We start from the raw sequence: 27,301 nt of genomic DNA, 5'->3' as shown, positions 1-27,301 counted from the left end.
ATACTGATATCAAAATGTACTTTCGAATGTTGACTTCTCGCAAACCTTATTCTGATAAACTGTACTGCAATGGGGAAGGAAAACTGAATGTAAATTCTCATATGAAATACAAAGAACTAGTATTCGGCATCTCATGATATTATTTATCGAAACTTTAATGTGAAATAAATGGCATGCGTCAATGAGAACGCAAACAGTCCAGTTTTCTTTTCCTTCTCAGTTTTTTTCAATGCCAATCTTTTAAATTTTTTGTTATTTTCCTGTTTAAATATATATGGTATCTACAGAAAGGGCCCGGGAGAGAATTCTGAATGATTATAATATACAACAACTGCTTTATATAATTTTTCTCGCTTTCATATTCATATGTTCCTAAATTCCAAGTTTGATAAAAAATAACTGTTTTTTCCTTTAAATGTATCCAATTTATACGCGAGAGGCTCGTTTCGTCTACAAAAGACTCACTAGTTATTCGAATAAAAAAAATAGAAAGGCTAAACCAAGTACGAAGTCGAGGAACATTTAGGATCCAAAATCCAATATGTTTGTCAAATTAAGCTCATAAATATGAAAGTTAAATTTATATATTTACTATAATGATCCATTGTAAAATATTTCATCATATCTATATCAACTGTGTACATATCAAAATCCAATAGTACATCGACCTACACTTTTACAAATAAAAAAAAACACAAAATAATTTCACATGCGTAAAGATATCTCGATAAAATATGATTGACACGGTTACAAAGTCCCAAAAATGTCAGCATTATTTATTGATCAACATTCATTAGTTAAATGTCACTTTGTACTCTGGAGTAGTATATAAGTGACTAAACCTCACATTGCTTTAGAAAACTGCGACCGAGTACAATCCGCCAGCTCCATAATGGGGCGTACGTTTATCATACTGCTTGCCTTAGTGGCATCGACATTGGCGGGTAAGTTGTAATATTTTTTTTTGTGATTATCTTTTTACAGTTGTTTTTTTTATTTGATAACATTTTTTATGTAAAAATAACTGAAAATTAATGTGTTTTTAAACAGCGGTACATTTCAAATAGTATATTTTTCACTTTCATTTGTATTGAATTTACTAAAATGACTTGTAATAAGATTTATTACTTGCATTATTTTCAGTGTCACTTCCGTGTTCTTTTAAATCAATTTTGTGCACAGAAAGCTTAAGATGCGTTTAGTTTTGATCAGCTAGGCTTTTTATAATAAATAAAGTATTATGAATTCAAATTTAATTTTCGAAGGCGCGAAGTTTCTTTAAATGAAGGATTCCAAACAGTATTGTATTTAATTTATTTGCTAGGATATTTAAAATACTATATACAAGTAATTTCATTTATGTACGATTCGGACGCAAGACGATTTGACAGTGTGTTTTCACCTATTTTGCCTTCTCTTGTATATATTTTGAGTTAGATTTTTTTTATGTTTGTTTCAAATTTTTGGTCAGTTGTGTGTGTATGTCTATAATTATAAAGTTTTGGCGGCTTGATCCCTAAATTGTAATCTATTTTATTTATATGAATTTTCCCGCGAAAATATAAACGTCACAAACTATACGTAACTTGTTGCATGCTGATCTTTGCATTTAGCTAGCAACGTAACAAGGGTCAACCCTTCGTTTTCTCTTAAAATGTCCTGGATCAAGTCGGAAATATGACAGTTGTTACCTACAGTCCGTTTCTATGTATATTGTCGTTCGTTTCTGTGACAATTTCGTGTTTCTGCTGTTTCCTCCTAAAAGTACGATTGATGTGTTTCCCTCGGTTTAAGTTTGTTTCCCTGATTTGATTTTGCTTAATCGAACTATGAACACTGAACAACGTTATACTATTGTTGCCTTTATTATTCTAATATGTCTGTTTGGGATGAGCAGCCAATTTTGTCATTATAAGCAACTGCCGTAAAAGTTGGAGGCTTAGATAGCTATAAAACCAGCTTTTACCAACAATTTTCTTCAGATTATGCATATACCAACTGAGGAGTATAATACTTTTGTTCCATTCGTTTAATTGTTTAATAAATTTTGATTTTGTCCGTTTTACGGAATTCCTCTTTTGAATTTACATCGGCGTTCAATATTTATGTTATACTATTTCATAAATATTTTTATTACTTATTATACGGACGTTTTGGTTTTTTTGTTGATGAGATCTTGACAATATTTACGTGAAATACATTTTTTTTTAAATGAGAAAAAATGGAGACTTTGAATAATAACTAGGCAGGGACAGCAGCCTTACAATGACAGCTCATCAAAAACACATAATGTTTCGTAGTATTTTGATGAATTTTGTCTATAAATTAGCTAAACTTTAATTTTTAATGTATACTCTTTAATATTATTAGCATGATCATCATTTGTAAACATTTTAGTTGGTGTCTGGTAGATGTTTTTTTATTATATTTTTTCAAAGTAGATATTTTTTTCTTCTTCTAATTCCAGGACCAATTATTAACACAGGATCATGTTCAACACGTTGCACAGGTATGTTTTTTTTTTTTGTTTTTTTAATTAAGCATAAAATTAGTGGAAAAACAGTTTTCTCAGTTTTAAAATCCTTTTCTTTCGGAAAATCCCTGTTTAAAGTCAGAAATAAGACAGTTGCTTTTCAATCGTTCCATTTGGTTTAAATACCATAATTCTGTTATTTCTTCTTTTTTTTATATGGACATCCCCTTTTGAGTCCTTTTGAATTTATCTTTGAGTCAAGAAAAGGAAAACTGCAAAAACAGTAAAAGTTTTAAAGCTCGTAAAAATAAATATAATATTTTCATTATTAGGTTTATTAATTATGTATCTAAGAATCATGCAGATATAGCAAAGATATTTTAATCATATCATACATGCATTTATTGCAGAAACAAAGAAATTTGGATATGAAACCGGAAAAACCTACGAATATGACTACACAACCGACGTCGACACAACAGTACAAGGGGCATCCGAGGAAAAAGCCGGAGTTCAGTTGACTGCCAAAGTTTACATCGATGTCGTCTCAAAATGTGAAATGAATCTTCGGGTAAAATACTTTAAGTTATTTTTCAAATGAGAATTGATTTATTTTACACTCCAACAATTACAATGTTATATTACCAACTATCAAAGATATTTATGTATTTATTAACTTTAAAGGGTAGGGAATACAAGAAAATACCAGATAAGTTTATCATTATTAGGAAGGATAAAGTCAAACATTTCATAAGCCAAGAATAGGTTGATACGTAAAAACACAATATCCGTATTACTTAAAACGAATAGCCAAATTCATCTATTTAAACTTTGCCTAAGTTAACGAGACGTAATTTTCTCGTATCCGAATATCTAAATTTCTATGTTAATTTATCTGTGGTGCTGTTTTGACAAATTGAACATGTTCAATATGGAAATTTCTGTTCTCAAATTTATAGCTTGACAATGTTAGACTATTGGAATCAGACCCTAAAGCGCCTGAAACACTGATAGATGCCGACAAAAGTGGAGAGTTCAGAACTAACCTTGAGAAATCTCCTTTGGCATTCTCCTTCCAAGATGGCCGCATTGAAGAACTTTGTACATCCATACCTGAGAAAACATGGGTACTAAACATCAAACGTGGTATCCTCTCAGCAGTTCAAAACTCAATGGATGACCTGACACAGGATCAAACAGTCCAAGAGGTAAGCAGAATTATATCATAGTTTCACTCAAGTATCTTAACAAAAACAACTTTATGTTTTGAGCTAAAGGGGAATTATAGCAAATGTTTATTAATCTTTATAGATACAGAGAAAAATAGTATATACACAACACTTTTACTATATTCATATTGTTTTGATTTGTTTCACAGACCGACATCACTGGGGAATGCAAAGCAGCCTATACTGTATCTAGCAATGGATGGTACTCCAGAACAATCAAGAAGAGCAAAGACTTGCTTGGATGTACAGACAGACATGGATACAATACAATGATGCAGGGAACACCATACAAAATTCAATCTGTAAGTTATAATTATTATTTTATCTTTCTGCCAAAACGTCTTATTCTATAGTATATTTTAATAAATTTGTCCATCTGTTTCTGTATGGAGGGTCGCTTTGGGTACGATTTCTAATAACACTGAAAATGAGTTTCCTTTAAACTGGAATAGAAGTTGACTTTGAATAGGACTCCTATTCACCAAGAAAAGTTTTTTTAGACGTTTTCTTTTACAAGTATTTACATAGACATTACTTTAAATGAGTTTATATTTTATAACTTACAAAAGATACAAGGAATTAATAATACGCAACTTTTTATAACTGATGCATAGACAGCTCTATTAAATATATATATACCACAATGGGCTTTGATATACGTTTCTAGGAAATTCAGTCTCTGCCACTGATAAAAGGTACCCATGAGTGTTCACAAGACATCAGCAAGGCTGGTATACTACAGAGCAGTGTATGTGAAGAAGAACATGTTCTCCGACCATTCTCAAGGGAATCCAGTGGTGCTATAACAAAGACCAAACAGATATTGAAATATGTAACAGAAAGAGTATCATCGTCTAGCTCAAGTAAGAAAACATTGAAAGATATATCACTGAATTTTTTTTTAGGATATTTGACTCTAATTGAAAATAGGAAATTTTGAAAAATATTTCTCTTATCAAACTATTAAAATTAAAATTTCTGTAATCAGATAAATGTAAACAGAATTTTTACAATGTATTTCAACAGAAATATTTCCAAGTTTCATATAAGAACCAGTGTTCTTGTATTACAGTTTCGATTGGACACCGCGTTCCATTGACGTTTGTGCATTCTAACGATGGTAGAGGTACAATCAGGGATGTCATGAGTAAACTGAATGAAATTTGTGTATCCACATCTGACAGTGTGAAACCAGATACTCCACTTTTGTTTTCTGGACTGGTTAGACTGATGAAGGCTTTAGAAAGTGATGATCTGGAACAGATTTACAGAAAAGTAAAAGGAACCATGTTCTGTGCATCGAATCAAAAGAGAGTTGAGTAAGTGGCATTTATCAGTTATTCTTGTCAAATATTAAATACAGTTGAAACATTTGCTACTAAGTTTGTATCTGAAGCTTTAGAATTCTAAATACATTTTGAAAGGATGAATTTTTATTGGTATTGATGAAAATTTTAATATTTGCTTTTTAGAAAATTCTTCCTTGATGCCGTTCCAATGCTTGGAACAAAAGCTTCACTGAGACTGATTACTAACTTGATTAACAAGAAAGAAGTTCGTGGAATCGAAGCAAATATGTGGCTAACAACTTTATCATTCATCAAAGACCCGACAAAAGAAATGCTGAATGAAGTCAAAGTAGGTCTTATGTTTGTTTGAAAAAATATCTGTTACTTCAGATGTGACTTAATGTATTCAATTTTCCGGCGTTCAATCAAACTTTGAATATAGTTGAATTTCATAAACAAAATAATTTGTCAAAATTAAGAACCATATTATAATCTTTTAATAAAAAATACCTCTATCATTGAAGGTCAACATTATTAAACTCATCACTTTAAAATTAAAAACTTTGTCTCAAGAACATAATAGTATGTAGACATGCTTATACTGGTTTTAGTTACAACAGGTTTTTACCCTGTTTTCCTTTTCATTTATGAACAGCCACTCATATCATCTGAGGACAATGAAGCGGCTATGCTGGGTGTTTCTTCACTCGTATATGCCTACTGCAAGACAAATGAATGTGAAAATGATGTGGACATCGCAAGTATTGTTGCTTCTATAGAAGACAAGATTGGTGTTGGATGTTACGTAGACAAAAACAATCTTGGCAAGGTATGTGAAATATAATGGTGACATCTGACCTTATTTAATGTATGATTTACCTATATGGAACTTTTTTTGCTTTGAATTAAAAATTGATATTTCAAATACTGACTTAAAAACACAATCTTCTATTTTTGGGGAATTATAATTTTGTTAAATATTTAAGTTTTATATGACTTTATAATAATAAAAAGATGCTATAGTTGATTAAATCTGAAGTGTAAAGTATTATTTATTTTTTTTGGTTTAAAGAAAGTTCATGTATCATTTAAGATTAATTTAAAACTTTTTTAGGTGATCCGTAGTCTTAGATCACTTGGAAATGCTGGATTCGTTAGTAATTCCATTAGAACCATCTCTAACTGTATGACCAAGAGAGAGAATCCCACTGAAGTCCGCCTTTCTGCTATACAAGCCTTCCGTCGTATGCCATGCACAATAAGCGTAAGTGTTCAATTTGTAATTTTGTAAAATGTCTATATTGAGTCTACCTAAAAAATTATATTTTATTTTCAGTGTAAATGAATCATAAAATGATAAAAGTCAATAATACTTATAGTAATACAGAAAAAAGAAAATCACAAAAAAACTGAACTTAGAGGAAAATCTATACTACAATGTCTATAATAATGAATATATCAATTGCGTTCTCTATTGCAGCGAGACGACGTCATGGCAATCTTCAGGAACAAAGACGAGGATTCCGAATTGAGAATTGCTTCTTACCAGGCTCTTATGACATGCCCTTCAGATAATGTCCTGTCTCGTGTTAGAAATGTACTTGAATCAGAAGAGGTCAACCAAGTTGGTTCTTATGTATGGTCTCATTTAACAAATTTAATGGAGACTTCAAGCCCACTGAAACAAGAAATAAAGAATATCATCAACGACCAGGCGCTGAAGAAAGAATTCGATCTTGAAAAACTGAAATATTCCACAAACTACGAAGGCTCCTTCTTCCTTGAGAAACTAAATACTGGAGCTTCTATTGACAGCAATGTTGTGTGGTCTTCAAAATCTTTCTTACCAAGATCTGCCATGACTAACATAACATTCGACCTTTTTGGACATTCCGTCAACCTATTAGAAATCGGTGGACGAATGGAGGGCCTTGAATATTTTCTTGAATCTTACTTTGGACCTAACGGATACTTCCAGGAAAATGATGTCAAAGAAGTCACAAAACAGAACATAAAAGGAATCAGTAATACAAAAATGGAAGACATTGACAGACAGGTAAATTTTATCATTAATATAATGTTAAATATCTAGTCTGAAAATGTGCCACAGATTTAATGTAACCCTATTTCAAATATCGTTTTGGGATACAAATTTAAGAAATCTTTTGTAGATAAATAGTGCAAAGTTTATAATCGTGTATAGTTTGGTTTGTATGATATGACTTGTATCAATTTAGTATAAAGGAGACGATGTGGTATGAGACAACTTACCATAAGAGACCAAGTAAGTTTGTTTTACCTTATTACTTAAGATCAATTTGCTATTGTAGTTTGACACAGAATCTGACTCATTAAAAGGAGATCTGTACATGAGAGTTTTTGGAAATGAGCTACTGTTTACCAGATTCACCGGACTAAGTGATATCACTGATGGTAAATCAATAAATATTCTTGACATTCTTACCGCTCTTGCCAAGAAACAAGAATACTCCTTCACACAAAGCTACGTATTCTTGGATAGCAGTATCATCATTCCAACAATGGCTGGCTTCCCATTAAATTTGACCATTAATGGATCAGCTACCGTTGATCTACGTGCCTCTGGTAAAATGGATTTGACAAAAATAACAGACAGATCACCAAGTCTTTCTTTGGATGGATATATGAAACCAAGGTTAGTAAAGTATTACTAGAATATTAAAAGATTGGAAACAATCTGCAGACGAAATCAAATGAAATAACTTGGTTTAATAGGAAAAGTTTTGTACGGTACTAAACACAACCAGTTGGTCATATCTATTGGAACGTGTTGCTTATGGGGACAGTTAATATCAATGTGAACACTTGTAGTCAACAAATATTTAAGAGCAATTAAAAGTATATTATAACCATAAAAATCTACCATAACCACCCCCAACATAATTTTTGTTGTGCTTATGTATACTAATATAGTATATTGATATAAGACCTGTTGGTGACCTTCTGCTGTTGTTTGTTGTTTTTTCTATGGTCGGGTTGTTGTCTCTTTGACACATTCCCCATTTCCATTCTCAATTTTAGTATGTGTTTTCAATAACTATTTAAATAATCAGTCTTCGTTAGATTTATTTCATTTTAGTAAAGTATATTATTCAGTGATAGTGCATTTTCCTTTAAGTTCAGTATTTTTGTGATTTTACATTTTAATGTCGAAGATCCTAAACGCTGATATTTCAATGTTTCAACAGTGGCGCTGTCCAGATCAACAGTATGATGAGCGTAGATGCCTTTGTAACAAAAAGTGGAATAAAGATGGTTTCCACTATGCACTCCTCCTCTTCCCTCGAAGGACACGTAGAACTGAAAAATGGAAAAGTACTAAGTGCACAGATCAAAACACCATTTGATAAAATGGAAGTTTTCAATGTCAAGTATGTAATATTTTCAATATTTTATAATAACTTATAGTTTTGAAAACATTCTATTATTATTTTTCTTATTTTGAAATTCTAAAATAAGTAATAGTCTTAGAGTGCTTGTCTTAAATCTATATAAATAGTCATCAAATATACCCGATGTAATAGGTATAAGTTGGGAATGCAACTCAAAATATAATAATTTAAAGAAAGTGACTATTATCAACAGGACTGCTTTCTTCACTGTCCATCGTGAATCCGAGAGAGAACAGAAAATGATTACTGCTAACAGACAGACTAAGAAAGTATGTTCTGGAGACAAACTCGCCAAGATTACCGGACTGGAACTCTGTGCTGAACTTCAGTATTCAAACGCATCATTGGTAGCCGATGCTCCATACTTTCCAATGACAGGACCAGTTAGTGCTGGACTCACTCTTCTAAAACGTGACACACATGAAAGTTACAACATGGAATACAAATTTGTAAAGGTAATGCCATAACAATACTTAAAATAAGACCTGCGTTTTTGAAAACTGATCTTTCTCTTTAATTCAATTGAGGTAATTATACCTAACGAGGATATCAAACACATTAAAAAAAATCGGCAAACACATGGTTTAATTAAAAACTTCAAAGAAACAACTGAAAAGCATGAAGAGTTTCTTCCATCGCTCTGGTCTGTCTGTCTGAGATATTTACTAAAAGTGTTATCATTTTAATACTGAATGTCTGACTCAAACTTTCAAGTGAACAATAAAGAAATCAAAACGCAAATATTTTGTTTTTAGTTGTGTCAAGTGCATAAATGGAACTGATGTAATGATTAAATACACTATATAACTTCTACGTTTTATTACAGGATAAACAAGAGGCCAGAGCTAGAGTAGCCTTTACCACCCCAGGTTCTAAGGTAGACCGTGAATTGAGTTTTGATTGTCTTGTTCGTTCTGACCCTCTGCTTGAAATAAGCATGATCTCACCATGGAAGAGAGTTTCAGTTAGAGGTAAATAAATGACATTATAGGAAAGACATCAACCGTTTTAATTTCTGCTTAAAATTTGTGCTAAAAATATTTCCTTCAATGTAAAGAAATTTATTCTATTTTGAACTGTTATAAAAACTGAGTACTGATTTTTCTTAAAGATATATATGAAAAGATTTGCACTTTGTAGTCATAACTCGCTTTCATTCGCATAACGTGAAAAGACAGCTCACAATTTTATAATTTAAACTAGAAGTTTCATACTATTATACAGTACGTATAATTGTGGACCATTGTGCTCAGAATTGAAAAATATGTGTCTGCTTTTCTATGCATTTTAGTAATATAAATATCGACGAAATATTCCTAAATGTCATTATTTTTTACACAAATAATATGAATACTTACGAAATCAAACCAAACATTATATAAGATTGAAATGTTTAGGAGCATTGGTTGGTGACAATCAACAGAAACAAGTGGCTGGAAGAATTGTTATCGACGACAAAGATGAATACTCTGTGACTGGAGAATGGATCAGAATAAGGAAAGGACAGCTTTATACTTACAATCCATACATTGAAATCATCATACCAAATATGGAAAATATCAGACTCAGCAGTTCTGTTGAATATGTTGTCGGCAAAAGTTTCAACGGTGAATTGACCGTAAAGGGGCTATCTAAGCAACCCATTCAGTCAAAAGGTAGGTTATGGGTTAACCGTAAATAAATATTATGGCCAAACATTATATGTGTAGTTATACCTCAACTGTTGTAAAGTTGAAGTTAATGCAATAATCAAACTTTAAAGAAAACTATTCACAAATAATCCTGATAATATTTAAATACATGATGGTACGTTTCCCAAAGTAAGCATAACAAGTTGGTCAGTTTATTGTCTGAAATTGTTCAATATATAATGTATCAAGTTCGGGTGAAAGTAGCTATACCATCAATGACTTATGGAAAATAAAGTGGATAAATATAACATAGAACAATAATAACGTTATATTAGAATAAATTCATATGTTCTTTACAGTAAACCTGATTTCCAAGAAAGCAATGTCTTCCATAAAAACATCCATCTCCTTTGAACCTGGGAAGGATTATAGTTTTGAAAGCAGATTGCAGAATACACAAACAAAGAAAGCAACAAAGTTGATGCCTTATTTGTCCATCCGTACACCAAAGGAGGAAGTCACAGCCCTTGGAGGATCAATGGAATATAAAAGTGGTTCTCTTATTTTGGTGGACATTACACTTGACAGGCTTTTGGATAAAACCGTAAAAGTGTTTAGTAAGTTTTTTTTATAATTTATTTAAGTCAAAACTTAAACAAATATAAATAAAGTCTCAATTACATCAAGCATATATCTTCTTATATTTTTAATCAATCTTTTAAATACTATGTTAAGTGCAATATAAAAACCCCAGATATCGTACAAATAACTATTGAAAAAAGTGTAGCTATCCCATAGAGTAGTAGTTAACATAGAATTTTTTAATGTCTGTTTTAGCAAAACTAACGAGAACTTTGAGGAAATCAAACGCCAGGTATCAGTCAAAAGTTGACATCAGAACTCCACTTCTAAGAGCAAAAGGAACTTCAAATATTGTACTTCAGAAAACTGCTGTAATTACCAGAGTTAATCTAGATTACGTTATTCCAAGAATCAGCAGGGACAAAATAACAGTCAACAGTAAAATCAATTATGGTTTCACCAAGAGTGTCTGGTCATTGGCTGGCAAAGGGTATGTATACATATAGAAATGCTATGAAAGTTTACATTTTTAGTGGTACATTTTATTTAGCTTCCATGTAACTGATACTATCCGAATGAGAAATCTCTAATATCGCTGAATATTCGGATAATGTAGTGAGTCTGTCCGAAATGTTTGTTAAAATTTTGACAATTATCAATTACTATATTAATATGCTTCACCGTAAAACCATAAGGTTTAATTAACACATAATATTCAACAATCTATATATGTCTTGTAAATTTCAATCACAAATGGACAGACTGACATACTGAGTGCAAATATAAAGCCCCTTTCAACTATAGTTTAAGTTTGGTTGGAGATACATAATTCTATGTTTTACATCAAAACTGCAATTAGTAAATGATGTATAGTCAGTCAGTGGTACTCAGAACCCAATTCTAGGAATGCAATTATTAAATTTGAAGAAAAAAATATGGAATGATATTGTTTTCTATATTTACAGATCTTTAACTTTCAAGAAGAATGCTGACTACAATGTTGTTATCAACACAGACATGAACAACAAAGCAAGATTGACAAAAGTGAACTTTGACCTTAGATATGGTGCAAAACCAAAGGATGAAAACAAGCGTATCTTTGTTACATCATTAGTACGTCACGAACTGGGATGGAAGAAATCTGAATTAGATATAACTGGTGATATTAGACATCTGGCTCTGGTAAGAAAACCATAACATATATACCATAAGATGTTTATTTTTTCTCTCCATTATCATTCTTTTTGATTAAGATAGTATACATTCATTTAAGTATATGCTGGTCTAAAAATAAAGAGGGCAATGCTTTATGGAAAATATTATATCAATGTAAAATAAGGAGATGCGATATGATTACAAATGCAACAACTATTCATCAGAGTCTATATTTAGCAACTGACAGGACAAAGCGTGAAAATAAAAAATGAAAACTGTTTAATTTAAGAAAAAAAAACCCAAAAAACGGTTATGAGAGACAGCAGTTACAATTGACAACAACGTAATTACAGTTTCCTGACACTTTTAAAGTACACTTTAATTACTTACCGGTTAACAAATCAGAGTCATGCCTCACTGATAGCGGTTGTGTAAATATGAAAAAAAAATGTATTGGTAAAGCGCAGGACCTCCAAGACCAAAAGGACCAACGGGGCCATACTTCTAAATGCGAGTTACTCATTATACCTGAGTTTACTGGATTGAAATTATTTAATAATCGATATGTTACATAACATTGTATATATACATTTTTTTAAATTCTGATAATGGTGGAATAATAGAAAACCACGTGCTTTCAACATTTAAAGATAGTATGAGAAAGTTTAGAAATAATGACATTATCATATTGCTGTTTTCAGGGATTAGATCTTAAACTGAAAGGAAAGCATTCTCACAATCCAAAGAGTATTAATTCTAATTTTGGGTTATCATACGGCAAGAAGCAATCAGTATCTGCTGCATTGGTAATGAAGAACAAGTCCAAAAAATTTACATCCTTAACTGGGGATGTAAGTCTGAAATGGAATGATAAAGACTTTTCTATTGCTAACAATTTTGAACAGAAGAACAAAAGGAGATATACCAATGAGTTGATTTCAAACATTGCTGGACACAAAACAAAAGTTGTAAGTGATCTTAAACTTTCTGATGAAGAGTATGACGTCAGCTCTGATATAAGTATGTCCGGACAGAAGCCAGTCCATCTTGAAGCACTGCTCAACCTAGATCCAAGAAACTTCCGTGTCAAATCTCGACTAAATAATGACTATTCGGTAGAATTTGGTTCTCAATACAAAAAAGCAGCACTTTTACGACTTTCTGGTGATGTTTCTGTGCCTTCAAGAAAAGTCAAAGGTGAATTTGAAGCAAAGAAGAAGGGACCGATCTATGTTGGACATTTGGACATTCAATGGGATGCTAATGCAGACAAGGACAAACAAATATTTGTTGACACTCAAATCACATACAACAACATTCAAGATATTGATGCAAGCCTTGTATTCAGAAGTCCACTGCAAAATAACAAAATCAACATCAATCGCAAAAACGAAAATGCACATTTTGACATAAAATCTGACGGAAAAGAACAACTATCTGTTGACGCATCTTTGAAACAGAAAAATGGTAACGATCAAGTCAAAATCGATGGCAGCTTAACAGTACATACTGCATCAAAAGGATTAAGATATGTTAAACTTGGCATGAACCATTTGTCAGACCCAAGCGAATATAAAACAAACTTTGATGTCAACTGGAAACCAGATAACCAAATATCGGCTGCTTTTTCCCTGAAAAAACCAGTGAGCATTCGTCAATTACAAGGATCTCTAAACATCAAGACACCATTTAATGAATTTGAAACCTCGTCCCTAGAAATTTCCCATGATGCTAAAGACTCCTTGAAATCCCTTGTAACTGTTCAGGTAAACAAGAATTCTATACGGGTTGATGCATCTGCAAAGAAAGAAAACAACATATACTTGGGACATGCTGGTGTCAAATCTAACATTCGATCCATCCAAACCGTATCTTTAGACTTTAGTCATCAAAGTAAGGATACAACTAACGAAAACAGCCTAGTTCTTAATATTAATGGAAATGAATACAGATACAAAGGTAAACTCACACATGATAGAGCAGGTCTTATGATCCAGCAGAGCGGTAAACTATCTCTTTCTTCACCAACAAGCCGATACGATTCTACATGGCAACACAGTAATACACTCAATGATATTACAACAGTCATCACAACCAACATTAATGGAGAGCATTATGGTTTTAACATTAAGGGCAGACATAATATTGCATGGAAAGAAGCATCCGTTCAGTATACATTGACCTCCACAACTCCATTTGGAAAAGGACAACTTATGGTTAGTCATTTACATAGAGACAGTTCCATGGACACCATTCTCTCGATGAGCCACAATAGCAAAAACCTTTTTACAAGTGAAGGTCATCTTAAAACTGAAAATGGTGAACTCATTGCTACCGGGAATCTCTTACTGAAAGGTGAACAAATGGTTGCAATAGAAGGACGATTGAAAACCGGATCTCAGAAATATGTTTTGGTTACATTATCTACACCATTTGAATCATTTAGAAGACTTAGAACAGAGATGGAATTTAAAGGAAATACGAAGGCAATGACCTCCTCTGCCAGCTTTGAACTACAACCAATTGTAAGAAGAATTCAACTCAAGTCTACATTTAACAGAATTGGTGGTGTGTCTGGTAATGTAAGACTCGAAACTCAATACCAACAACTTCCAGCCAGTGAAATAACCTTCTCAAACCGCCCTGAGAATGACAAATCGAGAACCGATATCAAGGTTGAATACTTACCAGGAAAGATCGTATCATTGACATCAAGAACCCTTTTAGATGGACAAAGGCTAAGTGCTGATGTCAGTATTGCAACTCCTTTTGAAAAATTACAACGTTTAACAGCCGGTATAACACACGAACCTACCGTCAAAGGATGCATTACGAAAGTTGAGATGGAGTATCCAGAAGGAAAAACTTACTATGCTGAGCTTGCTGTTGAATACAACAAAAACTACCAAGCTGCAGTCACAATACGTCTTCCTAATTACCATCCAGTAACGGCTACTTTGAGCCACAAAGGAACATGGAATCAATTCGTATCTGGGGCTTACTTACAGTATGACAAAAATGGCAAACATCAACTGGATATCAGTTACCATAATGGAAATAGTCTCCAAGGTTCCTTCACTATGAAGTCATCTCTTGTTGAAGATACCATTGCTTCCTTCTCTCACAGTGGAAATAGAAAAAGCATTAATTCTAACATTCTCATAAAATACGGGAAGAATAAGCCAATCAATGTAGACATAGAAATGACAAATGCCAAAAGAATGAAAGGAACATTAAAGGTTGCATCTCCGATCATGGATGATATCACAGTTCTCTTTGTACACAAAGGCAAAAGTACAAGTTTCAAGACAAAAGCAAAGATTGGATGGGGAAAGAAGGAGGAAATTGAAGGAGACCTGACATTCAACTTTATAACAAATCTGAAGGCAGACGTTTCAATATCCACACCGTTCAAGAGCATCAGAAAAATGTCCGCTTTTGTAACACACGACGGGAATTTACGGGACTTCAAATGTCAGTCGGAATTGAAAATCGGGAAACAAGTTTGGGGTGCTAATGTTAAATCAACGGTTGATCCAAAACTAGTAACAGAGCTTACTGTCAACACACCTCATGACGGATATGAAAAGATGAGAGCCGCCTTTACACATAACGGTCAACTTTCTAACTTTAAATGTCATCTGGAAGTTTCAAAGAACAAAAAAGACATTATTGGTGACTTGCAATTTACATCTCAACCATTGATTCTATCTGCAACTCTTCAAACACCGGTGAAAAATTATGGCAATCTTAAGGCGTTACTCAGTCATGATGGTCCACTTAGTAACTTCCGTACTCAAGCAGAAATAACTTACTCTGATTCTAAAACTATAACACTAGATACATTAGTCAGCACAAATGACCGATTAACTGTTTCTGTTGATATAAAGAAGCCATTCCAGGAATATGAAGAAATGACAGCCAAACTTTCACACTCTGGAACTTCCAATAATTTTGCCTCACGACTAGAAACTCTCCTCCAGAAAAAAAGAAGTCAATTTGACGTTTCATTCTCTAGTCTTGGTCCAATTGAAGGAAAACTTACCCTTATTACTCCACAATATGAACCTGTTAGGATGTCGTTATCGCATAGTTTTGAGACATCCCTCACCAACCAAGTTTCATTGACATATGGAAGAAAAGATATTTTAAATAGCAGAATTTCGTATCAAAATGAACCAAAATTGAACGGAAAAGCTACCTTTATATCCTCATTTACACCTGACATGTCAGTATCATTTGAACACAGCGGGAACCTTCGACGATGCGTTTCAAACATCAAAGGGGCATATGGAAAAAAATCAGCTCAAGCAGATCTTAATCTTAGTACTGACGAAGACTTTTCAGTTCGACTGAACATGAAAACACCATTCGATATTTTAAGATCAGGAGAACTCACTATTAACCATAAAGGACAACTAAATGACTTCGAGAGCACAGCAGATATAGACATCAATTCCCAAAAGATCAGTGGAATAGCAAAATTTTCAACTAACAATGGAATTCAAGGAAGAACCACACTTACTACTCCATATGAAATGTTCCATAGTGCAGAAATGTCATTTAAACATTCTGGACAGTTGAGAGATTTTGAATGTTCAGGTGAATATGTGCAAAATGGAAAGAGATCAGAAGGACAGCTAACACTGAGAACTTCTGGAGGTCTGAATGTAAGGGCATTCATAAAAACGCCATACTCTGAAGATATCACTCTTAAGGTAAACCATGAAGGAGAACTAAGACGGTTCGTATCAAATGGTGAATTGAGTTACGGTTACAAGACAGGGTCTGCCCAGGTATCAGTGGATGTGTTAAGAGATATTAGAATAAACGGCTTCTTGAAATCTCCCTTTTCACGTGATGTAGTCATAAGTACTGAGACCGCAGGAAAACTGGTGGACTTTACATCCGTATCTCAGCTTACTTACAGTGGACAGAAACAACACGAACTTGAAATTTCTTTCAATGCTGAAGGCTCAATCAAAGCAGGGAGAACAAATTTTGACGGTGCATACAATAAGAAAAAGGTTTCGGGAAAATTTTCGTTCAGCGCACCAAAAGGAATACAAGAAAGGATTGAAGCAACTGGACACATTGAAACGCCAATAAGTGAACCAGTATCAATTTCACTTATGTTCAACAACAACAATGAACAAGGAAACACATATCACTTCCAAACACAAGCTGAATTAACATACAGTGGTACCAAACAACATGCAGTTCTTGCTAACTTTCATCATGCTGGCCCACTGAAAGCATTTACAACCTCTGCTGATGTGACATACAACACAAAGAAATCAGCTGTGCAAGTTAGTTTCGACTCAAATGTGAACATTGAAGGAAAAGCAACTCTAAAAACACCTTTCATGGATGACATTGTTCTGTCTTTCGGTCACAATGGACATCCTTTGAACTTTAAAACTCAGGCTGGGCTTACATACAGTGGTGCCCAACAACATGCAGTCCTTGTTAACTTCAAACATACTGGTGTACTGAAAGCATTTACAACTTCTGCTGATATCACATACAACACAAAAACAGCATCTGTCCAAGTCAGTCTTGAATCAAACTTGAATATTGAAGGAAAAGCAATAGTAAAGACACCTTTCACAGAAGATATCGTTCTTTCAATCGGCCACAGTGGACAACCTTTGAACTTTAAAACGCAGGCTGCTCTCACATACAGTGGTCGCAAACAACATGACATTTCTGCTACCTTTAGTCACGATGGATCACTTAAGAAATTTTCTACCAGCTCCAATTTTGTTTACAATACAAAGAGAGTTACTGGATCAGTATTATTTGATAGTACAAATGGAGTCAAATCAACAGTTTCATTGAACACTCCTCTGACCAAACCCCTTCGTGCATCATTTTCACACAATGGTCAATTGGTTGATTTTAACAATCAATTTGATGTGACGTATGGAGGCTCTAAAATGTATGAAATTATTACAGATTTCAAATTTGAAGGCGAATTAAAAAAATTCCAGTCATCGGGATCACTTACTTACAACAGAAAAACAATTTCGAGTGATGTGAATTTGGATATATTGAACGATCCAGAGGGAACAGTAACTTTACGAACGCCTTTCACTGATGATATAACAGTTTCATTCTCTCACCAAGGGACTCTACATAATTTCATCAGTCACGGAGAGATCGGTTACAATGGTAGAAAACAGCATGAAGCCAATATTGTACTCCAGAATGGTAAAAAGAGAGTATTTGTAGAATTGTCATACAATACTAAGGTAGCATCAGTAGAAGCAACATTAGAAAAATCTACAGGAAGAAAAGGCAGGATTGAAATAAAAAGTCCATACACAAAAGATATTGAATTGGAAGTAGACCATAGAGGGGAATTGTTGAACTTTAATACGAAGGGAGAAATAACCATCAGCGGAAAGAAAGAACATGAGGTTTATGTTGCATTTGAGCATAATGGAGACATGATAAATTTCAGAACTTTCGGCGAAGCATCTTATAATACCAAGAAAGTGTCATCAGAACTACAATTTGACTACACAGACGGTATTAAGACAAAGGGTACTTTGAAAACTCCATTTACCAACGACATAGAAATTATAATTGACCATAAGGGCTCTGCTAGTAATTTTAAGTCACAAGCTGATATTTCATATAGCGGATCTAAACAACATGAGGCCGTCATAACATTTGGAGGGTCTGGTAAACTACAGAAATTCCAGTTATCAGGAGATGCTACATATAACGGAAAGAAATTCACCACTTCAGCTAAAACCGACTTTACTAGTGGAATTGAATTAGAGGCACGTATGTCAACACCATTCACTGATGATATGGAAATCTTCCTTGACCATCAAGGCACTTCATCCGAGCTCAGATCACAAGCTAGTGCAACCTACAGCGGAAGTAAACAACACGAAATTATTTCGACACTTAAACGTACTGGCACATTAAAACAATTCCACGTATCTGGTGAAGTTCGATACAATGATAAACTATCTGCTTTAACTGTCAATATGGACACTACCTCAAAAGTATCTGCAAATGTGGTCCTCCAATCCCCAATATCTAAGGATATTCAGATAGAAGTTTCCTTCGATGGAACAATTGAAAACTTGAAAACTAAGGCTGGGATTCAATATGGTGAAGAAAAACATGAACTTTTATCAAATTTCAATCTAGATTTACCAAATGGTTTAGAAATAGAGATTGACATACAATCACCTATCAGAAACATGAAAGCATCAGTTTCTCACGAGTTCAGAGGTACTTTGAAAAACTTCCGTTCAAATATCAAATTAACCCTAAATGACAAAGAAATCAACTCAAAAACTAATTTTGATATTTCTAGTGGACTTGATATTACGTTGGAGACACCGTTTTCTGGATATGAAAGAAATACAGCTCTACTTCAATTTTCAAACGTGCAATCTCTCATTTCTGGAAAGGCAGTTACGAAAATTGGAAAACATAGAACTCAACTTAATGGCAAAATTGATACATCAAATGGTTTAAAAATCGAACTGTGTATAAAAACACCACTAACTGAAGATTTCGAGGTGATTATAAACGGAAATGGAGGTCTGCATGCATTCAGATACGTATCTTCCGTTAGCTACGGAAAAGAAAAAGTGAGAGGAGAAGTCAACCATGAATGGTCCTCAGAAGTATTCAAAGGGAACATGCTGCTATCAACACCTATTCTAGAAGACATCAAAATAGAATATGACGTAAATGGAAATCCGAAATCCTTCGGAACAACAGTAAAGGCATCCATTGGTGACATGAATGGAATTGAAGAAATAACCACCGTAAGACTAGGAGAGATGTCAATAGTTTTCGATACAACACTTAAAACCACTTTATCTGGAAATGTAAAATCGTCTCAGCTTAGATTTTCACATGATGGTTCCATTTCTAGTTTTAAAACAAACATTGAGGCAACACATGCCGACATGACAATCAAAGCCGATGCATCCTTTAAACACCTTCCATCTATCGAGGGTACACTAAGCTTACAAACACCGTTTGAGAAACTAAGAGTTGTGAATATCAAGATTGAACAAACTGGATCTGTGAAGTCTTTCACAACAACCGGAAGTCTTCAATATGCACCCGACAGAAAACTTGAAGGTAGATATCGTCATGATTTCAAAGCAGACAGTCTCACTTCATCTGCATCTTTGGCGCTCAATGAAAATAGGCCTCTTATTAACGGAAATCTCAAGATAACACAAGAAATTGTCGATATTTCATTGAATACACCACAAAACAGATATTCCGTCAATGCAGACATGAAAATGAAAGATGACACCTACTCACTATCCGGAAATGCTGCAATTGGAGAGAAAAAGATAACTATTGCCATGGAAAAAACTCCATCCTCAATCAACATAAATCTTGATACGCCAATCAAAGGATACGAGAAAACACAAATTAAAGCATCTGCCTCAAGAAAACCATACAATGCTGCACTTAATATACAGACATCATACTTATCTGATATTGAATTTGATGCAAGCCTTACTGGCCAGAGATTCGATGAGTTAGATGGATCCCTTACGCTTAAAACTGGATTATATAATTTGCGAAATCTACGGATATCCATTAAAAATGACCACAAATTTGAAGAACTAAAATCGCACATCGAAGCATTTTTGACTGAGCGCAACGGAATAACAATAGATGCATCTCTCACAAAGACAGACTGTTCACTATCAGTGTCTACCCCTTGGGAATCACTCCGAACAGCTGATGGATATATAAAATACGACAGGCTTAGCAAAGCAAAGCATTTGATAGTAGCAACACATATGAAAATCAACCAAGAAACATTGTACGATGTTGATTTCGAGTTTGATAATGAGGAAAGAAAGGAAATAACACTGATAATTAATATCAATGAACCAAGACAGCTGAGGTTTGAATTAAATAAGCTGTTTACCTCAGAAACATACATGCTTTTAAAATGGAACAAGCAAGGTAGAGACAGAAGTTGCAGAATGGATGTTAAATTCAATTCAGATTGGTCCGACAGAAAACAGATTGTAAGCTATCGAGGTGCATGTGGATCTAAATCTTACAGCATTGGAGCATCGTATCTCCGTCCTGATGAATCGTCCAAAATGGTTCTATTTATAGAGAAAGATGATAGCAGAACACATGGAATAGAAACAATATTTGAAAAGAACGGACAAGCAAAATACACTCTACAACTACCATCTAGGACAGTTGTATTGTCAACCGTATCATCAGGATATGGACTAAGCAGTCAAGTATTTGATTTCTCGTGGGATGCAGAAAGAGACCAAAACAAAAGAGTAGTAATTAAGACCAGATCTGATGGAGATGAACTAACACTAGGTTTAGAAATGCCAAGTCTTGGCAAGGTAATTAAAATAAATTTATTATTAGAATAAAGAAATTAATTAATTAAAGTTATCAAAATACACGTTTTTCAATTAGGTAGTATCAAATGGCTTTTGAAATACAAATGATTCATAGAGAATATTTTCGTGTGTTTCAACTAAAGATTTCATCTCAGTATCTATTGCACTGTAGTTAATCTAATGATATAAGTAATAAAATTATCTATATAATAAGTTATATGAATATTTCCTATTTACACAACAGTCTTACAGCACAAATATTCTAGGTACAAACCAACATTAAATATTTTCCAAGGCACAGAAAAATCCTTTAAAAAACATTTATAGTTAAAAAAATATTCTCTCATGCATACAGTTTAATAGTAGTGTCCTTGTTATTTTTAAGGACCTTCAACTAGATTACAAAATGTTGATTGGAAGTGGAAACGTTATTTATGATGGCCGTACTGCATTCAGATACTCAAAAGATTCTCGTAAAACTTTTACCTTGAGTTCAAAATTAGAAGATGTATCAGGTCGTGGGGAGAATTACAAGTTCTTACTTGGTATCAGTCATCCATATACTACAGTGGACATCCAAACAAAAGCAGTTTTCGGAAAATCTAATGACAAACTCTCAGCTGATTTTGATATTCAATACCTGACTGCAAGACGTCAAACAAAGAACATCGCCTTAATAACCGAGATTGATAAACTCAAACGTCAACTCAATATACAGGTATTGACTTACTAAGACACAAGAAATATATTATTATGTGAATATTTTCATGTTCATTTTCTTCTATACTGTTTGAATAATGAAAGAAACTTTTTTTCTAATATTTTGTTAATAAATTTGTTTATAAATATGTTTTGGCTTAAATGAAGTGTTAATCAATAAAACTAACTTTTTTTTCTTATGAGTTTGTGATTCCGTTTATAAAGTGAAACATCTTACTGAAAGTCTATTGGTATATACTATAAACGAATTTACCAAAGTGAAACGTTGACCAACATTTTTACTCTGACTTTTATTCCGCAGGTTCGTTCTCCAATCAAAACAATGAAAATAGATGCCCGTGTTGAGACGTCACCTTTCAAACTGACAATCAAAAATCTTTATGATGATACCAAACCAATCAATACAGAGCTGACGGTTGATCCTAATGATGGGAGTCTGGATTTTAACATGAACTACGATATCAGTAAGTAATCCTTATCAAATAATAATACCATAATTAAGGCAAAAGAAAAAAAAAAAAAAAAAACCCCAAGAGTTACAAAATGGATAGATAATAGTAGAATATTGTTTTTTTTTAGTTGAACTTTTAAACGTGATAATCATATTCGTTAAAACAGAAAAATCATTCAATCTCACTATCTTTTTCTGTGTATTTTCAGAAAACCCAGATAAAACACTTCATGTGAATGCTAAATTCTCAGACGAGAAAGGAATATCTGCAGAACTCTTCAGAAATGTAAATCAGAAGAAAACAGTAGACAGCTTGCTAAATCTTCGATTAAAATCTTCAAAGATTCTGCATACACGTGTTCACTGGCGTCCATCAATTATCAGTGATCTCAAGGTATATTGGTAACTTTTTCAACAATTTCGAGATTTATCAGTCATATACAGATAGCGAAGAGGAATAAAAAAAAGAGCAAATGTCTTATAAATCATCCCAAGAGTAGTTTATATCTTATAGAAATAAGACCAAATAAATACAAAGGGTAAACATAAAACATAAAATTAAAAAAGAAAAACATAACCAACCTAAAAACAGAAAAAAGACAGATAAAAATTAAATGATGTTAACAAGAAAAGAAGGAGCGACCCAAAACCACACCAGAATGAAATTAGAAACACTTTTTTCTATAAAGGGGATTTTTTTTTCATAGTATTCAATTTCAGTATTCAAATACACATCATTCGTTTCGGGTTTGTTTCTGTTAATGCCGTTTTAACCATCATAATATGGCAAAAAAACTAATTTAAATGTAATAATTGAATGCATTGAAACGTTCACAGAATTGCCAAACTTCACATAGCTCATTCAAATTTCAGGCTGAAATAACAAAAAGAATAGAAGAATATGGAATACGATCTGCTATGGCCGTTGAAGAGTCTTCTGGTGAAATAAACAAAGAAATAGTATATAAGAGACGATTATTCCAAGCTGCCTATACAGAAGAAATCAAGTCCTATGCTGATGCCATCAATGATAAACTGTCTGAACTCAGAACATTGAAAGAAAAAAATGCCTTTTACCTTCAAGACATTTGTAATTCAGTTGATACAACCATGAACAGAATTGGGTACGTTTCTTTTAAAATCTTTCCAGTAAAATTTTAATATCTCACTTTAAAAAGTTATTTTATTTTTTATCTTGTGCCAAAACTTTAAAGTATCAACAACAGTGAGAGAAGAGAAGAAAACATATGAACTTTATTTGCTAGAAAACTGCCACATGTGTTACAACATATTTGTTTTTTTATTTTTTCAGGGAATTATCGGAAGACTTAAATGAAGCTTGGGGGAGATGCCCAGTCAAACACACAATAGATGAATATATGACCAGTCTTGAACAACTACAACAGGTTATTATTTTTAACGGTATAAAATTTAATGCACGAAAATTTCTCTTCAATGATGCCCGCCCGTCATTATGTTATTAGAAAAACCTTCACTGATCACAATTAAGAATAAATACTTTAAAATTTATTCATACTCCAGTTGATTCCTAACTGCATTTAAGAACAACCAGAATAATTGTCAACATATGTATTACGTGATCTCTCAATTGTTCGGAGCACCCTTCGAGAGCTACGAGGGTAAAGCGTAACACGTGTACACTCCTTATTATAACTATTTGGAATGTGTCACTAACTTTTATGTAACTTTTTAAACACAGTGTCTGTGTTCAATTGATATCAAATATTTGTTTACTCGAAAATGTCGCAAATATCTATAAAAATTATTTGGTTTACCTGCAGATTGTCAGAAGTTTTATTTTACACTGTTATCTTTATGTTTCAGAGACTGGATGCCTACTCAAAAGATACTTATATAAGCATGGGTGGCCAGTTGAACAGCATTTCAACAAATTCTTATCAGAGAATACTTGGTAAATATTATCCTTTGAATACTGATGTTCATTGAAATACATTCAGGACAATTACAAACTAAATAAAGAAACAAATAACACGGAAATTGTATTAAGTATTGCTGTATATAGAAGTTTAAATCATTCAAACAATAAACTGCATAAATTCCTTACATCAGATACACAGATTGACAATTTATGTCTTTAGTGAGACTTGATGACAAAAATATTCGGAAATTATAAATCTATTAATCACGTTATGGTCCTAAAGTAAAGCCGAATCGGCACAAGGAATGACAGCTGTCATAAAAGAGATCAATTTCTTCATGTAAAATAATTTCAAAATTTTAAAATAGATACCTAGATTCAGGCAGACATAATCTGGGAGTGGCGTACTGCGTTATCAGCCTTGCTTCTTTGATCATAAAAGCTTCACATTGGTTAGACGCAGCTGATCCTCAACAACAAAAAGTATCAATATACATTCACATAAATATTAGTTTTTATAAAAAAAGTACAAACATGATATTTCTACATTATTTGCTTATATATATATTAATATTTATACAAAATCTAATATTTTCAGATTACCAAAATTCTGTTGGAAATCACCAAACTGTTGTCAATTTAAAATCAAAATATAACTCTTATATGGATCAGCTTAAAAATATGAAATTAAATGAGCAATGGTCTAACGTTGCCAACCAGTATACATCAAGCATATATAACATCAGAGAGGGTATCAACCAAAGACTTGTAAACTCGTTACCAACACCAATGTACAACATGGTAGGTATAAACTTGTGTTTATCGATTTCTAAGGCTGATTTTTAAAATATGTTTCAAAAGATATATACATATTTAGAGTAGACCCGATATGGAATCAAACTGGAAATAGTGTTAGTATCAATGAAATGAATTACTAAAGCAAAAATGAAAAACTGAAAAAGATATGTAATATAAAAACGCATAATATGTTACAACGTTTATGCATATGATATTTAAAAGTAAAATAAGATTTTTATATTCTTTTCAAGGGATCATCTGCATACAAATACTGGGAATTTGAAGAAAACGTAAATGCACTAGTTGACAAAATATTTGATGAATTGAAAAAAGATGCCACTAAGGAGATGTCTGTTTTAAAAGAGATTTTCGGAAATGTACTCAAATCCAAAGTTATTAAATACGATTTACTAAATGGAGATATTGAAGTAGATTTGTACCTTCCCGTTGATGTACACACTTTCAGCTCATTAAAAGACATTTCTTTGAGACAATACATTCCAGATATGAGCTTTCCAACTCCAAAAGTAAATTTCCTTGGATCTGTGGAGGATTACATACCACACATGTCCTGGACAGGTTTGTAAACATAAAATCTTCGCTTTTTTGTATTGAGAATTTCGATTGATTTATTTCAAGTAACATGAAGTAAAACAAGGATGTAATGATAATGCATGTAAATATCCGTTTTGAATAAGAACAAAATTTCTAACATCTTATCCCTGCTAATCCTTGGAAAATATAATATTTCCATTACACAATGGCTTTATCTAATGGTCACATAAGAACTTTTACGAAACATTTTTGTATGTGTGGTTGCATGTATATATGTATCTATATTTCATTTCGTTTGAAATTTGATGATGATATCATTTCCCATTGGTGGCCTTCAACTGTTTTTCACTCTTTGGTCGGGTTGCTGTATCTTTAACGAATTACTCATTTCCAGTCTAAATTGTATTTGTTGCCAATTTGATTTAATGTATTTATTTGTTGTTTACATAGAAGAAATATCTATAATTGAGTAAAATGAAATAGTGCATTGCAAGAGAAAAAATACATAACTGCAAGCATTTTATGAGTTTTCTGTGTGTCTTGCTTATAAACAATTGAAATAGGAGTAGATATAATTTAAATTAAGACAAGCAGCATTTTGTGAACCATGTTTTTCATTTCGTTTTTTAGTCATGATGTGTTAAGTTTTCTTCTGAGAATGAATTATTTTATTTATGTTTCATACTGAGCACACATGGCCAAAAATATTGTAGCTTAAAACAACAAGTATATATATATATTTTTTTATCATATTGTATATTTTCTAAATGGTATAAAAAGAGAAATTTTTGATGTTTGATTTTATTTTTCACAGCAAGTGCAAAAGTACATGGCCGACACTTTACAACTTTCGATGGTCAAGAATTTGACTTCAGTGGTCGATGTAGTTACGTTCTTGCACGAGATTTTGTAGACGGCAACTTCAGTATCATCTTGAACTACTTGGGCAGACAAAAGAAGAAGTTAATCTTGACTTCTCACCAACAAAATGTTCAATTATCACCAAATGGAAAGGTAAATATAGTTCTCCACAGGAATATCCACATAGTTCTATGTGTACATAAATATGAAACATTATGTGTAAAATCTACAAATATATATCACGGATATGCTTTGCAAGACTCAATTGCGAATGTTAAACATGTGATCCATGTACGAGAAGTGAAAAGATAACAACATGGCTTTTAGGTTAACTTTGCATGTCTGTATGACTCAATTAGATATTTACATTTTGCATGTACACTATTGTAGTTTGTAACATAACTAAAGAATTCACCGTTTCATACGTTCTCTCTTGCAGGTCAGTGTAGACGGTGTAGTTATGGATCTACCTTACAGATCTTCAGAATTTGCAGTTTTCTCTGAAGATGGTAAGGTGTTCATTGAAGGACGTGGGTTCCAAGTCAAATCCGACCCAACCGTAAATAATGTCGACATTGATTTGAGCAAGTGGTACTTTGGTAAAACAGGAGGACTTCTTGGTACTCTGAACCATGAACGTTACGATGATATGATCATGCCAAACAAACAAATTACATCCGACGCTTTTGCTCTAGGAAACGCATGGCAGGTTCAAGATAGATGTTGAATGAACATTTCAAACTCTGAAATACCATGAAAAAGCAAACTGTGATTACTAACTTTTAATTTATATTTTGGATATTGTTGTGAAACTTATAATAAAATAAAACAATTTTAAGCATTGATAAA

General features: G+C 32.9%; 1 protein-coding gene across 1 annotated transcript; it reads left to right on the top strand.

The window, feature by feature from the left end:
* The first annotated feature begins 873 nt into the window (after window positions 1-873).
* Window positions 874-27,301, top strand: LOC134711358 (apolipophorins-like). Its single transcript, XM_063571911.1, has 30 exons — window positions 874-944; window positions 2,468-2,509; window positions 2,884-3,044; window positions 3,433-3,681; window positions 3,852-4,004; window positions 4,370-4,565; window positions 4,775-5,021; window positions 5,175-5,340; window positions 5,647-5,820; window positions 6,106-6,255; window positions 6,472-7,047; window positions 7,322-7,665; window positions 8,219-8,401; window positions 8,616-8,877; window positions 9,249-9,393; window positions 9,820-10,077; window positions 10,413-10,670; window positions 10,891-11,125; window positions 11,601-11,817; window positions 12,492-21,167; window positions 21,553-21,885; window positions 22,189-22,351; window positions 22,548-22,732; window positions 23,212-23,462; window positions 23,651-23,744; window positions 24,184-24,271; window positions 24,837-25,039; window positions 25,288-25,615; window positions 26,406-26,605; window positions 26,892-27,301. The coding sequence occupies exons 1-30, from the start codon at window positions 893-895 to the stop codon at window positions 27,177-27,179; spliced, it is 14,877 nt and encodes a 4,958-aa protein (XP_063427981.1). The 5' UTR covers window positions 874-892; the 3' UTR covers window positions 27,180-27,301.

Source organism: Mytilus trossulus, chromosome 3 (genome assembly GCF_036588685.1).
Source record: "Mytilus trossulus isolate FHL-02 chromosome 3, PNRI_Mtr1.1.1.hap1, whole genome shotgun sequence".
Lineage (NCBI taxonomy): Eukaryota > Metazoa > Mollusca > Bivalvia > Mytilida > Mytilidae > Mytilus > Mytilus trossulus.
The sequence above is the reverse complement of the archived record's forward strand: the minus strand, read 5'-3'. Positions and strand labels throughout refer to the sequence as shown.